Here is a 15567-nt window from a genome sequence, read left to right on the forward strand (position 1 = left end):
AAAAATTCCTTCTCTTGCATCCTCTGTAACAAATCAATAATTTATTTATATTATATCACATGTTAAATAATATATAATACATGTTGTATGTGTTATATATCATGTAACATATTATATTAAAGTTTACATGATGATTTTCTCATTTTCAATAAATCTGTGTAGTAGGTAGTACAATTTATTACTCTCCCCACTTTATAAACATGGAAACTGAGATTCCCTGAAGTGAAAATGGAGTTAAGTTGCCTGGAGTTGGTCATGAAACTGTAGTGTAACAGAACTCAAACTCAAATGTTATGAAGTTGGACCTGTACTTTAGGGAGATCACTGAGGCAGCTAAAAGACTTGAGGCCAAAAACCCACCCTGATGGTGATTTCAATGGTGTCTAGCACATGTAGGAATTTAATGATTGCTTGTTGATATTGCTTCGAAGTTAAAATTTTAATTCTTGATTAGCATTCAAAGCCATTTCCAACCTGGCTCCAAACTACTTCTCCATATTTATTATACTTAATAAGAGTTACTCTCCTTCAAGTACTCTAGGCCAGCAAAACTGGCCATCTGGATGTTCCTCAAACATCAAGGTCCATCTCTGTCTCCCTGCCTTTTCACACATTGTGTCTGGAATGGATTTCCTTCCTCTCCTCTCACTATTAGAATCCCTAGCTTACATCATAGCCCAGCTAAAGGATTCTTACTACTTAATAAGGCCTTTTTGAATCATCTTAGCTGCTAGTGCCATTCTCCAATAAAATTAATTTTGTTTTCATTTGAAGTTTCATGTTACTGATAATTACCTATGTTGTCTACCCATTATAATACAAATTCTGTCATGGTAAGAACATTTTCTCTCTGTTTTGGATCCTCAACACCTAATAGAGTGTTTGGCACATGTGAAAACTACTTGACACAGTAGAAGAGGCACTAGGCTTGGAGGCAAACAGTCTAAGTTCATATTCTACCCCAGATGTCTATTACTTGGGTGAGTCTAGACAAGTGACTTAAACCTCCATTTTCTCAATTCTAAAATGAGGGAGGTCAAACTGAGTGACCTCTGAGATTCCTTCTAGTTCTTAGATCTATAATTCTAAAGGAAGCACCCAATACTTACTGATTTAACAATAGAAAGTAGCAGAACCATGGGATGTAAGAACCAAAAGAGAATCTCAGAGATCATACAATCCATCTCCTTCATTTTACAGATGAGGATGTTGAAGTTTGGAAAGGTAATGACTGTTCAAAGTCACACAGGCAGTTAGGAGGCAAATGTTGTCGTCGATGTCATCATCGTCGTCCAGTCATACCTGACTCTTCATGACCCACTTGGGGTGCTTGACAAAGAAACTGGAGTAGTCTGCCATTTCCTTCTCAAGATCATTTGAAAGATGTGGAAACTCAGGCAAACAGGGTGAGGTGACTTACCCAAGATCATATAATGAGTAATTGTTTGAAGTGAGATTTGAACTCAGGAAGACGAATCTTCCAGACTCCATCATATGCATTCTATCTACTCCTCCACCTAAAATAGCAGGAGGCAAAGCAGGCATTAAAAACATAGGTCCTTTGACTTGAAAGGTAGCATTGTTTCTAAGGGTTCTTTTTGCAAGATACCAAGCTGCCTCATCCAGAAAAAAACAAAGGTTCAGATTGTGGCATCAACAATAATTGAGGTTAGATGTGTAACACTGGCTCTGGAAGCAACTATCCCAACTCCCACTTAACCTGTAGCCATTGCAGTGATAGGTTTGGGTCCACAAGGCATAGCTGGCTACATCTCCTCCTGAGTTCTAGTTATTAATTAAGGTGACATAGTAAACATAGTACAAAGCATTTTCCCCAAAGTCTATAACTTATTCTCCAAGAGTACATACACTTTCCCAGGAAAAGAAAGTGGCTTCAAACTTAGACTGAACATGTAGGAAAGGATTAATTCACAGGAAATTTTTTTTGCTCAAATCCTCAAAATGTTCATGTAGGGTATGGGGTAACCTTTCTATTGTGTTCTTTGAAAGAGCCTTGAATCTGCTTTTCTCATCACATCCAGCCTGTTCATGGCTCCTGATGCAGGCATTGATGGCATTTCACCATTCTACTGCTAGGATGTTAAAGCAAAAGTCTAAATCCTCCAGACCTTAAGACAGAATGCATTCTCCTCTTTGTCTCCAGGGCCCTGATTCCCTTGGTTTCAATTAGCTTAGTGGTTTTATATAGACCCCAGAAGATGTGACCAAGTCCCTGAGTCAATCTAAAAAGACTTCCTGTCTCACTAGACACTTATCTAAGCCTTATTCACACCTAGCAAAATGATCAAGATGAATTCTGACCTAATAAATGTTTCATGCCTAAATGGAGTAGTCTTTTTCTATTCTCCATTTAAGTATTTGCTGTCCTTAGCAATTCTACTAGAGCAAACAAAGTCCATAGTCCCAAATCCGGGATAGCTCTTAGTGAGTTGGATAGGTTTTTATAGTCACTTTTCGAATGTCTTATCTAATGTCTCATACTAAAGTCCTAGGAAAAACCTCGGGAAAAGTCTATGTAGGACAATTCACAATCAAATACCACAAATTAATATTCTTTTATACTTTCAAATATATGATGATACAATTTAACTAGTCAATACCATTTTACAAAGTTCTAGTAGGTTATGCCCATCTTGTTGGTTGCCAAAAGGCTTCCCTAACTCAAAAATAATAAAGGAAAAAGAAAAAGAATGAGAAATCAAGCCTTCCTTCTCAGAGAGAAAGCTTAGACCTTTATGGAGTTCCTCAAGCAGTCAGGAGGGCAAGTAGGTATCTAATTGGATAGAGTGGTTAGAGCACTGGATCTGGAATCAAGAGGGCCTGAGTTCATTTACTAGCTGTGTGACCCATGGAAAATTATTTAACTCTGTTTTCCTGTTTCCTTATCTGTAAAGGAGCTAGAGAGGGAAATGGCAAACTACTTTAGTATCTTTGCCAACAAAACCTCAAATGGTATCACCTAGAATGGGGCTTGACTGAACAACAATTAGCAAAGCACTCTGAGCTCTTCCCACAAGGATTAGACTGCAGGTTAAGAAAAAATCAGTTGATCTTTCAAATGAAAACCAAAATACATTTGATTTGGTGCTTGAACCCTCAAGAGGGATGTGAGGAGTCCTCACTCTCTCATAAAGAGACACACATACCCCACAGAGGCTGGGTTTCATCAATGACTAACTTAAAAGGAAAAAAAAATTCAAACTATATAAGAAGAAAAAATCAGCTCCTATAGACATCCCAGAACAAGTGGCTTTCCCCCAATGTATCATGGACCTAAAAGCAACTGCAAGTTACCTTCATTTTCAAATGATAATCCAGACCAATATGGTTTGATACTGGCAACCTATCTTTGTTTGAGGATGGGAAGACAGGGTAATTTGTCCTTTCCCTCCTCCACTAAGCCTACTCCCTTTTACTCAGTACTCACACTCACAGAGCAGATTCCAAAAATTCCTCTGGGTCCCTGAAACAACATAAGGCCTCACACTTTTCTTAAGAGATCCTGAAACACATAGGGAATTCAACTGGATGTATGAACCAAATTTCTAGTGTTCTTTCCTACAGAGTAGACCCAAATTTTTCCAAGGGTCTCTGTGCCATTGGCAGTGTACTTGGAGTTCCAGGAAAATTTCCTGAGTTCTTATACAAAATGGACCCCCAAATTTTTCCCAATAGATCCCTGACATTATCCAAAGGGAGTTTCTAATTCACTTTCCACAAAGAATAGTAGGGGGTTTTTTGTTGGTTTTTTTTAGCAACATATAGAAAAAGTTCTCCCAGAGTTGTAGAGCTCCCAAAAGTGGATTGAGCACTTTGAATACTTGGGGGAGGAGGGAATTCTCTAAGCAAGGAGGCAAACCTTTTCCTTTGGAGAAACAGTCCATAAAGAACTCATATAAATTGTCTGGACTCATGTCAATAAGAGTATTCTAGGTCTGACTAAAAGGGGAAAAAACAATTAATTTTTGAGTGCTCTAGGTGAAACTAGTATTTCAAGGATACAAAAGCTATATTCATAAGAGTACAGCAATACAGATATTAACATTTAAGCATTCAAATAAGCAAGTTTTATCTCCAAAGAGTCAAACTGACTTTAAAGAAAACACATTAGAAAAAATAGTAAAGGGAGCAGCTGGGTAGCTCAGTGGATTGAGAGTCAAGCCCAGAGACCAAAGGTCCTGGGTTGAAATCTAGCCTCAGAAGCTTCCTAGTTGTGTGCCCCTGGGCAAGTCACTTAACCCCTACTGCTTAGCCCTTACGGCATTTCTGCCTTAGAACCAATACCCAGTATTGATTCTAAGACAGAAGGTAAGGGTTTTAACAAAATAAAAAAAAAATTTTTTAAAGAAACAATTGTAAAATTACATTAGCCTTCAAAACTAAGGCATCTTATAACAAAATAACCCAGGGTGGAGAATGTCCCACTGGGTATCCCAAAATGTATAGAGTTCCATGTTTATCTTGTATGGTTCTCAAATATATTCTAGAGCCAGTCTCCCAAATCCAAGTCTAGGACTCATTCACATTTAGTGAACAATCGAATTGCACTCTCAACTAAAAAATATTAAAGAGCTCAGTAGTTAGGACTTCTTATCATTAAGGCTGATGTGATGGACTCCCACTTACTGATACGAGATTTCTTTTAAAGTCGGTTTTGTCACAACTAGACTCTTATTCTTACAAATATAAAATTGCTAAAGAATGATCCCATCTTTGCTCACATCTGTCAAACAACTTATCTTCAATTCCTATCTAATAAAAGTATAAGGGCTAAATGGGATGAAGTGGTTTCACCTCCACCCCTCCAGAAATGTAAACCTCAAAGAAAAATGAAAATGATGCGGGGGGGGGGGGGGGGGGGGAGGTTTAAAACGTTTTCTTCATTTTTATTAAGGGTTGGAGATTTCTGACTCCTTTTTGGTGTGTTTTTTTCTCCCTGGCCTTTCCCTTCCCTAAGTGCAAGTCATGAAGCTCTTAAAAGACCCCGAGTCAATGCAGTCAAAAGGAGCAAGGTCAATGTGAGAATAACCCTTTGCCCAGACTACCCAGCCCTGCTAATGTAGGACACGGGAAGGACACCAGAGGTTCACTGTGCCACTGTGCTTTCAACCCTGCCCCGCTCCGCTCCCCTTTTTCCTTAGCTGCCAGGGCTATCCAGGCCCGGATCAGTGGCCGCCATCCAGCCTCTGACGTAGTCATATATAGAGCGTGAAGAACCAGAGCCGGCACCTCCCCCAGAGGCACGCGCTTGCCCACCCAGACGCCACCACGGCTCCTACTGCCCCCGGGCCACTGCTTTCATTGAGAAGGCGCTTACTGATCACGTGAAAGCGGCGTGCGCAGCGTGACGCCTGGAGGATGCGGGCCAATAGGAGCCTCTGTTTATGTCGGGGTATTTGAATATTCAAGATTTTGGCCCCCGTTCCGCCTGCCTGCCTTCTCTGAGGTTCGCTTTCCGGGCGCCTAGCCAAGGCGGAGGGAGGCGACGGCGGCTGCGACGGTAGAGGCAGAGGCGGTGGAGGCGGCGGAGGCGGCGGAGGCGGCGGAGGCGGGGTGTGCGGGAGCTAGGGTTGCGGCCGCTGGGAGCGGAGGAGCGGAGGTGCGGGAGGGGGGGAGCGGCGGCGCCGCGGTTGGCTTGAGCCATCCCCCCTCCGCCGCCACTCTTTTGCTGTATAACCCTCTTGACGTTTGCGCTGCGAAACTCGGGCGTTCCAGGGGAGCCAAGCCGCCACCCCCGCCCCCGTCGTCGCCGCCGTCCGGCACCGTCGTGGTCCAGCTTGCTGCTTTCTGGGGACATGCGGGAGAGAGAATGAGCCAGAGCGACACGTTGGTGCATCTGTTTGCTGGAGGGTACGGACTAGGGGTTTGGGGGAGGGGGGGGAGGGAGGAAACGAAGACTGGGAGGAGGGCTCGCAGTCGTGGCTGAGATAGGGGGAGGGGGGGGAGAGAGAAGAGAGGCGTGCAACGGGACTAAAATGAAAAAATACAACGAAAATTAAAATTGATAAACCATTTCTTCTATTACATTTTGCCAAAATGCTCCGGGCGCATTCCTTCCTCAGAAAGCTGGCCTGGGGCGGCAGAGATGGCCTGGCTGACTCGAAGGCCGTGGCAGGGAGAGAGGGGGACTGGAGGGGAGGAAGCGGCAGCTCTCACCAGGCCTTGCCCCAGCGATCGCTTGGCCTCGTGTAGGCTCAGAGGCCTGGCAGGTGGTGAACTCTTGAGGGGCGGGGAGGGAAAGAGAAAAAGGAGGAGGAAGGGGGGAGGAGAAAGGCCCAGAAACTGGGGAGCCAGAGACAAAATGGGTGCCCTTGGAGCGAGTGAGCCCGAGCCTCCGGACGACTAAAGGACTAGTCCAAAGGGAAAGGCTTTGGCTTTTTCTCTATCCCCAGCTGCTTTCCTGCGGATTGACTCTGGTTATGGATGGAGAAAATCCCTGAGAGGTACTGTGTGCACGATCCGGGCCAGAGCTGGGACCCCAAAGTGGGAAGCAACTCCGCCCCCCACTCCCCAACCCATCTCCTTGGTCCCAAATATTATCACCTGAAAAAAATTTAAAAAATTCTACTGTAGACAGGCTACGTATCCTTTGGCTTTTACGGAGTAACTGAGGCCTACATAATTTACGTGGTTTGGCAATAGTTTACCTTGTGTTTACAGAAACAGACTGAAATACTAGGGTTTTGATGGTCTCTCCACCCTTTCCGTTATGTTATGTGAGAGGACCATTTGTGTTTGCTTTTTCCCTGAGGGATTTTGAGGAATATACTGGAATCTTAAGGTAATATCATACAAGACTACAAGTAAGGCCTTTTTGCATATTACTTTCTTCCCACTAAATTCCTGACACTGAGTCAGAATCTTTTCTGCTAAGTTTTATGTTGTTTAATCATATAGCTGAAACTATATTCTCAGCTTCATAAAATTGGGACTTAACCATGGGCAGGTACAATTAGACACCTTAAAATGCCCTTTAATAGATCGCTTTCCAAATCTTCAATCCTGGGGTAAGTTTTCTGTATCAATCAGAAGTGATTAAACTTTTTTAACATTTTGGCCAAGAATTTTTCCCCAAAGAAGTTAAAACCTAATGTGATTTTAGCATCATGGATTTACCATTAGAAAAGACCTTAGAAAGCAATCTTATGTCTATCCCATAGCTTACAGATGAGGAGATGGGCCAGAAGTGTGAAGTGAATCGCCTAAAATCAGTCACATTGTATGTAAGCTTTGGAGATGGGATTTAGATCTAGACATTTTAATCTAGGTCGAATTTAAGACTAGTTCTCTTTTCATTAAACTAGAATCTCACTTTGTAGGACCTATGAGACCCATCTCCCCCCAAAAATGATCATCTTGGTAAAATCAGTCATTTAAAATAAATTAGAATCTGAATTCATATTCTATTTGAATTACTAATTAGCTATTTGTCCCTGTTTATAAGCAAAAATCTGTCTCAATTTATTTTTTAAACTGAATATATGGTGTGTTTTTTTTGTTTTGTTTGTTTTGTTTGTTTTTTGTTTTTGTTTTTTTCCCCCACAACCCTGCCATTTTATCAGTGTGAGCAACAATTTTTACACATTACACATAGCACCATATATTCTTAGACTCCCTTGGAGACAAGTGAAAGGGCTAAATGACTTGACCATGCTCAGACAACTCATATGTGTTAGCAGGACTTGAGCCTGATCCAAAACTGGCCCTTTTCTCATGCAATCTCCCCCCCCCCTTTTTTTTTTTAATCTAGAATTTGAATTTAAGATTTTTCAGGGATAGGAATTGTAGGAATAGAGGCAGAGTAGTATATTGGAAAGACATTGGACTAAAACTAAAACAATTAGACCTAACTCAGCCTATAAGTCACCTTAGACAAGTCTTTTAACCTCTCTTAACTTCAGTTTTATAGAAGCAGAGACCTGCTGGACCGTGACCATTTATTCCTTTACCCCCTTCTGTTCTTCCTCTTCCCCCCTCCCAATATCAAAGAATTTTTCTTCATCTGTAAAATTCTAGGGGTTGGACCTAATAATCTCTATGTGAATGTTGAACTTTTAAGCAGTGATCTTTATAAATTCTTTTGGGAAGAATAGATTTAAATTTCATTCTTTTTATATTCAGATAAGAAATGTGATGAAATAAATTTGGATTTGGGATTTCTGAGATTTAATTCTTGTTTTCACAGTAACCCCATAGGGAAAAAGGAGAAATGTATCAGTATTCTTGTGGTCCAGGTTTGGTAAGTTTCTGGTTGAAATTGTGCTGACCAGCTTAATTTTGTAGGGTACAAATCAATATCCCCAGTGTGGGTAACTCCTATTATTGAAACTCTTCATTGGTCTCAATCAACAATTTATTTGTAAATTTTAATCTTAGTTGCCTGGGACCTTGAGAGGTTTAAGTAACGTGATCACACAGCTATATGTCAGAAGCAGCACTTGAACTCGAGTCTTCCTTAGCTTAGGTTCAAATGTTGCTGTGATTATCATATGGATTAAATTATTAAAGGTCATAAATGTCTTGAAATTGACAGGGATCAAATTTTGTGGACAATGTAAATATTTCACAGTAACATGGAATTTTAAGATCAAGAAAATTTAAACACATTGGAATTTTCAAACTGCCCAGAAACATTTACTTGTACATAATCAAGTAGGTAATAGCTGTATTGTGTATATATTGACTTATCAGGATCACAAATGCAAGGATTCCTAGTAGCAAGTAGCATTGCAAAATAAGAAACATTTGAAACAAGTTGGCACTGGTACCTTGTGTTCATCTGACTTAGTCACGTGCATGACCCGTGCTTCCAATAAGATACCCTTTGGTCTCATTTATTGGCAAAGTTAATATTCAGTTGTTTGTGAGGTCTGTCTTTTGTGTTATTCTACTTTTAGAGATAACTGACTATAAATTAACTATTGATTGCCTATTTTTAAATAACCATGGTATAGTCTTATCTATAATTCATATTTTGTGTCTTATTTGCAATTTCATACAAAAAGTACAAGCCTATATGGACTGAAATGCTCTTTAAATTTCTTGAGTCAAAGTTTCAATAGTTAACTACTGTACTGACTGTTTTACATCATTTAACCCAAATGGGAAGAAGACTGTTCTATGGTGGAAGAGGTTAAAAAGAACCTAAAGTTTTGTGGCATATTTTTAAATTATCATTTTCATTTTTCTGTATAGTTTTTGCTATACCAAGAGAACTTTATAGAAGTTAAGCATATATTTTTTATGATGAACTCTTAAGAAACTATCAAAATTGTATTACAGTTATATCAGAAATTGCTCCATTAAAAGTCATATCTTAAGAATTTAAAGATCTTGATCATGCAGGTTATTATAAGAGCATTTGTTATTATGGAGACCAATGTCTTTTAGATACACAGAAAAGACATTCAAGCCTTTGTTATTTTTTATGGTTTTTCATTTCCCCTTTAAACCTCCTTTAATCTCTTTGTTTACTTCTTTTTTCTCTCTTAATCCCTTTCCTTTCTCAAACTTGGCTAGTCTTAGCTTTTCAATGAACAGTTTTATTCTTTAGCACCATTCATTAATGGTACTTAGGCCTGAAAAGGTTGTAAAGTATTATTTGTAGATAGATCATTTCACAATTGCAGTACAGTAGAAATAATGCCAATGGGTATTTGTCATTAATGTGAATGTATAAATGTTCTCATAATCACAGTATTTATAGACATTTCACTGAACCTATGACCAGATCTTTTCAGTATTCCCGTCATCAGTGCAGATTGCATCCCATCTGTATGTTCTGAAGCATCCTATGCAATACTTGTCCATGTTATCTCATAGTTCCTTCACAGAGAATCCATCCAACATGTTAAAGGGTATTAAGAATAGCAGAGTCTTTAAACAGTCTACAAGCATTTATATAAAATATATATATTATGTATTTATAGCAATAAGTGAAATAAGTTTATTTTGTGACTTTTTGCCTGTAAAAATATTTAAACAGCCTTACAAATAAGACTACACCCAAATATAAAAGAAAATTAGGCAGGAGACATACAAATATAAGATTTACTAGTATTATAATCTATGTACTTTTTAGATTCGATTTGAAGAAATTAATTATAAGCGAATTTGACTATAGGTGGGCAGTCATTTAATGTAGGGATGTTGGGAGAACAATATGTGCTGACGTGCACTATTCATATGAAAGATTATGAAATGTAGTGTTGGAAGGAACCTTACAGATCATCTGATCCAACTCCTCATTTTTCACATGGATAGTAAAACAGACTGGTGCCAGTGGAAATTTTGTGTGGATAAAGATTATTTTGAACTCATATCTAAGGATTCCTTTTTTTTCTCTTTAAATCTAAAATTTCTGTCTCATAATTGGGGATAATTTGGTTCTTAATTGTACTTTTACTAACTATTGAACCACAAAATGCTATGTCTAGACTTTGTCTTTGATTCTCTAACCCCAACCACCCTCATTTCTGTTGCATCCCAGGACAGTTCCAGTACTGTCACTCTTGTGCTTCAAGTTGAACACTTGAGTAGACCAAATCCATGGCCTGCTAAACACAACCTACAGTTTTGGTCCCATATGAAACTATTAGCCTGTCCCTGCATGCTCCAAGAAGCTTAGAATACTAGTAAAGCTTAAAGCTCCTTTGCTTGCATGTGTCCAACCATCACTTTTGCACATGAAATTCTTTGGCAGTTTTTCAGCTCTGAAACATATCTTTCCTTGTAATTCATTTATGTTTGGAGAAATGACAACTTAAGTTTTATTTCAATAAAATGCTATTTTTTAAGCACAGGATTAAAATGTATCCCAAACTAAGGAAATATTAATATTGATAAATCTCTCTTTCGGCCATTTCAAATAAGTAATTCAGTTTAATAAAACAGAAATGAAGTGGAGGCTTAATAATGCTTCCCTAGTTTATTTAATTTTCTTGTTACAAAATTAATCATTTAAGCACTATCCTTTTTTGTTGAAAAATCTTTCGAAAATTACATTTAACAGGCTTGGCAAAGTACAATATGTTGAGCATGATTCAGTCTTTTTTATAATTCACAATATTGCAGTGAATCAGTAACAGTTAGGAACAGCATGTACAGCCCTGAAGATATAAGAAGAATTTTATTGACCTAATAACATATCCTGATATAATTGGTTGGTTAGTTATTGTTTTTTTGTTTTGTTTTTAATAAGTCTCAGCTATCAACTTGATTTCTTATGATTTTGCAGTTTATAAAATGTGTAACTGGCCATTTAAATAGTTTACATGTAGTTACTTTTTCCTAAATTCTTGGTTTCATTATCAACTTAGAAAATAAAGCAAATCTTTTTCTAAGAGGTTTTTCCTCTTGAACTAAAATCTTACATATAATCTCTAATTTTCCCTTCTACTATTAGGCCTTCAGAATGAAAGATAGCCTGTCATACATAGTGTCTAGAGAATTAACCATAGTCAGAAAGGTAATTCTAGTTCTGATCCTGACACTGGCTCCATAATGAGGAAATCACTTCGTCTTTAGGGGCATTAAGGAACTCGCTTAGACTAAATTACAGAAAAGTTATCAACCTACATTGGTAGAGGGAGTTAGTCTCTCATTTATCAGTAATACTATATGCCACTAAAGTGATCCATTCCTCTATCCTGTTTTTATTTAAAGTTGTTACATGTTGATTGGCTGTGTAGGAAGAATATAAAATATGGTGTCCTATATTTTAAGAATTTGTCTTTGTGCTATTTACACTAAAGCGTCAATTGTATCTTTTTTTCTGTCTTTAAATCCTTTCTGACTTAGTAACAGCTCTTAAGACAGAAGGGTGGGGAGCAGCTGGGTAGCTCAGTGGATTGAGAACCAGGCCTAGAGACAGGAGGGGAGGTCCTGGGTTCAAATATGGCCTCAGAAACTTCCCAGCTATGTGACCCTAGGCAAGTCACTTAACCCCCATTGCCTAGCCCATGTCACTCCTCTGCCTTGGAACCAATATACAGTATTGATTCCAAGACGAAAGATAAAGGGTGTTTTGTTTTTTGTTTTGTTTTTTAATTTTTATTTGGTCATTTCCAAACATTATTCATTGGAAACAAAGATCATTTTCTTTTCTTCCCTCCCCTCCCTCCCACCAGCTCTCCCATAGCCCACGTGCAATTCCACTGGGTATCACATGTGTTCTTGATTCAAACCCATTTCCATGTTGTTGGAATTTGCATTATAGTGTTCATTTAGAGTCACTCCTCAGTCATATCCCCTCCACCCCTGTAGTCAAGCAGTTGCTTTTCATCGGTATTTTTACTCCCACAGTTTATCTTCTGCTTGTAATTTTTTTTAAAGAACGATAAAGGCTATTGGGCAAATAGGGTTCAATGATTTGCCCAGGATCACAAAGATAGGAATTGTCTTAGGTCAGATTTGAACCTATGTCCTCCCAACTCTAGGTCTGGCTCTCTGTCCACTGTGCCACATCTTTGCCCCCTATTGTGTCTTTATGATAAAAAGATTTTAATTTTGTAACAGAAAGGAGTTCACCGAACATGGTCCTTGTACTTGTGCACATATAAGCACCAAGCCATAATTGTCTCTTAATGCTTCACTTTCAGCAATATTTTAAGTACCAAGAACATTCGAATTTATATTGTCTTTATGGGAGAGTGAGAAAGTTTTACATAGTGTCTGCATATATTGGAACTACTTAATATAAGAATTTTTCATAATTTGAGTAATTCATAAATACATCAGTGAGATAATCCTGGCAGACAGGATTATGATATATTATCAGATGCTAGTGATGTTAATAAAATTAAACTATTCCTAGCATTAAAATAATTTTACTATCTTTAGGCAAGGCTATGTTTCCAAGGCATTGTTTAATTTCTTATAATAAAAATGTAGCAGAACCAAGCAGAAAAAAATGAATAATATCTCCTTTGTAAGCAATAGATAAATGTATCATCTTTGAAATCTATAGTCCTATCTTCAAGTTATCAAAGGTTTAATTTTATGCAGTCATAGATTAGGATGTCTATTTCCTATTTAAGTCTTAGGGTACCAATTATATTTTTAAATTTTTTAACAAATTTCTCATATTTCATTATTGGTTCATTGCTTTTTTATAAAACATGTAAACTGTCCTTTCCAAAATGCACATTGTCATTATATTTGCTGGTATTTTTTTTTCAATTTTTTTTTTAATTTTAATTTTAAATTTGAACCAGGTGGTTTCATTTTAACCAGTCATAAAATCACAGTCTTAGTATTATAATTTAAACACCTGCAATGTTATATAACTCATATAAACCAATATCATGAAATTTCCATCTGACTAAATAAACTTAAAACAATCATCCCTATTGGTCATCATCATTGTTTATCTCCAATACCCTTTATCCCAATAGTAAATAGATCTAAAGACATCATATTTTTCCTCTGTGACAGAAGTAAAGGAAACTCCTTTCAAAATTGATTTAATTTTTTTTTAGTATATTTACTCTTTAATCAAATCTCCCACTGCCATATTGAACATCCCTTACTATACATGAGGTTAATGAAGCACTTTCTACTATTAATAGCTCACATGTGTCCGTGAATGCTAATATATCAAGCAGGGAACTAGACATGGAATGTGGAATCTTGGATAAAGGGCCACCTTTGGAGTCTGGATGACCTAGGTTCATGTTCTATCTCTGATACACATTGGCTATGTGACCCAAGGCAAATTATTTAACATCTTATGGTCCTAGGCGACTTTCCAAGACTACAAATTGTTGCACAATTACCAGTTTACATTGGTAGAGGGAATTTATTAACCTAGAAATCATAAGACCCCCCCCAAAAAAGTGTTGGGGTGGGGTGATTAGCAAGGTAAGAAAAAAATCAAACTACTTACCACAAACTTAATGGGTGGCTTCAGGAAAGTAACTTAACCTTTCTAGACTTAAGTTTCCTTTAAATTCTAGGATTTCTCTGATACTATATGATTCCTCTAACTTTAAAATGCTACCAGTCTTACTCTTAAAACTCTAGACAGAAAGACAGCTTGTGGATAGAGCCCCAAGCCTATAGTCAGAAAATCCTGGGTTCAGATATGGCCTCAGATACTTCCTCACTGTGTGACCCTGGGCAAGAATAGCTCTTACTGCCTTTCTGTCTTAGAGATACTAAAAGAGAAGTTAAAGCCCTTTTTTTTAAAACCCATTACTAGTATATTGTTAAGTCATGGTCAGAATGACTGTTCTACTTTAGGCAAAAACCAATGCAACATCAGTATTTAAACCACTCCAATATTATGTACATTTTTTTATATGAACTGGTCATCGGACAGGAGCTGTAGCTTCCATTTTTATTTAAATATCTCCCCAAAGCATACAATATATTTACTATTTGATTTTGTTCTTTTACCTGTTATGTCTAATATGCAAATATCTTTTTCATGTACCTAGCTGATAAACTATATAAAGCATAGTCTTGTATTCAAGTAATTGCTTACTAAATGTTATTCAAAGTTAAAGAGAGTGACTATAATTAGGATATAGGTTTTGAAAAGTGAGATATAGGATTAAAAAAGCAAAGTTGATTATATATACCCCCTCTACAGGAGATAGGATTAGTCAGTACCTACACTTTTGGAGAATATGTTAGGAAATCTGGTTCTTAATGATAAGTTTTAGTTGCTAGAATGGTCTTCTGTCTCAGTGTGGTAAAAAACCAGTAGGTCTTCAAAAATTGACTGAAAATCTTATCCCAGTTTTTTACCTTAACACTAACTCAGTATAAACACACCATTAAGACAAAATTTAACTAAAATAAAGACTGGTACAAGAAGCACCACAACTTTAGTATCTTAATTCCTCAGTCTATATTAAGCATAGCAGTGTTCGTTCCCTCCCACAATTCATACTTGTAATTAATTCTCTGTTGTTAAAAATTATAATGTGTATTTTACAGCCCAGGCTGACCATTTATAGATAGGCTTTGTCAATTTATAGAATGCTATTTCTTTTCTCAAATGAAAAGAAATTAAAAAAAAATTAATGCCTATTTAGCAAAGAGTAATAATACTCTTTTCCTTTCAAACTATGAAAGTAAAGTTCTCATAGCCTAAATGTCTCACTAATTTCTTCTATATAATTTCAGGCATAGATAACTTAAGTCTTTGTGAGAAATCTTTCAAAAAAACATTTTAGTTGGTTTATAATTAGCTTATATGATTACTTTTATTGAAATGCCTGTTTGGCCATTTTTGAGTAAACTAATGTAGAATTAGTATGTTTACATATATGGATCTATATATTCTGAAAGAAGCAAATATGTATAATTAGACCTGGAATTAATCATAGTTCACATTATTTCTAGCACTTTCCTCTGAATAGCCAAAAAAAGATAGTACAAGTATTATACACATTTTATCCAAATATGAAAAAGCTGAGGCTAACTGATTTTAGTGGATTTTCCAGTGTCTTACATCCTCTGTTAGAGCTCAGACTTAATCTCATATCTTCTTATTCCTAGGCTTACTGAAACCATTTTCTCAAAAATTAACATAATCCA

The 15567-nt window shown here is 37.3% G+C and overlaps 1 protein-coding gene across 3 annotated transcripts in view; it reads left to right on the forward strand.

The window, feature by feature from the left end:
* The first annotated feature begins 5540 nt into the window (after window positions 1-5540).
* SLC25A36 (solute carrier family 25 member 36) overlaps window positions 5541-15567 on the forward strand; it is a 42750-nt gene continuing 32723 nt past the window's right edge. The window contains exons 1-2 of one of the 3 annotated variants that reach the window (XM_007493956.3): window positions 5591-5871; window positions 8207-8260. Coding sequence is in view for 2 of the 3 variants with exons in the window: in XM_007493954.3 (XP_007494016.2) it covers window positions 5831-5871 (41 nt within the window). In the remaining variant the exon portion in view is untranslated. Of the gene's footprint in view, window positions 5872-5932; window positions 6465-8206; window positions 8261-15567 lie in introns of those variants that run through there. The other 2 variants (XM_007493954.3, XM_016433558.2) reach the window with 2 other exon arrangements.

This window comes from Monodelphis domestica, chromosome 4 (genome assembly GCF_027887165.1).
Source record: "Monodelphis domestica isolate mMonDom1 chromosome 4, mMonDom1.pri, whole genome shotgun sequence".
In the NCBI taxonomy this organism is placed as follows: Eukaryota; Metazoa; Chordata; class Mammalia; order Didelphimorphia; family Didelphidae; genus Monodelphis; species Monodelphis domestica.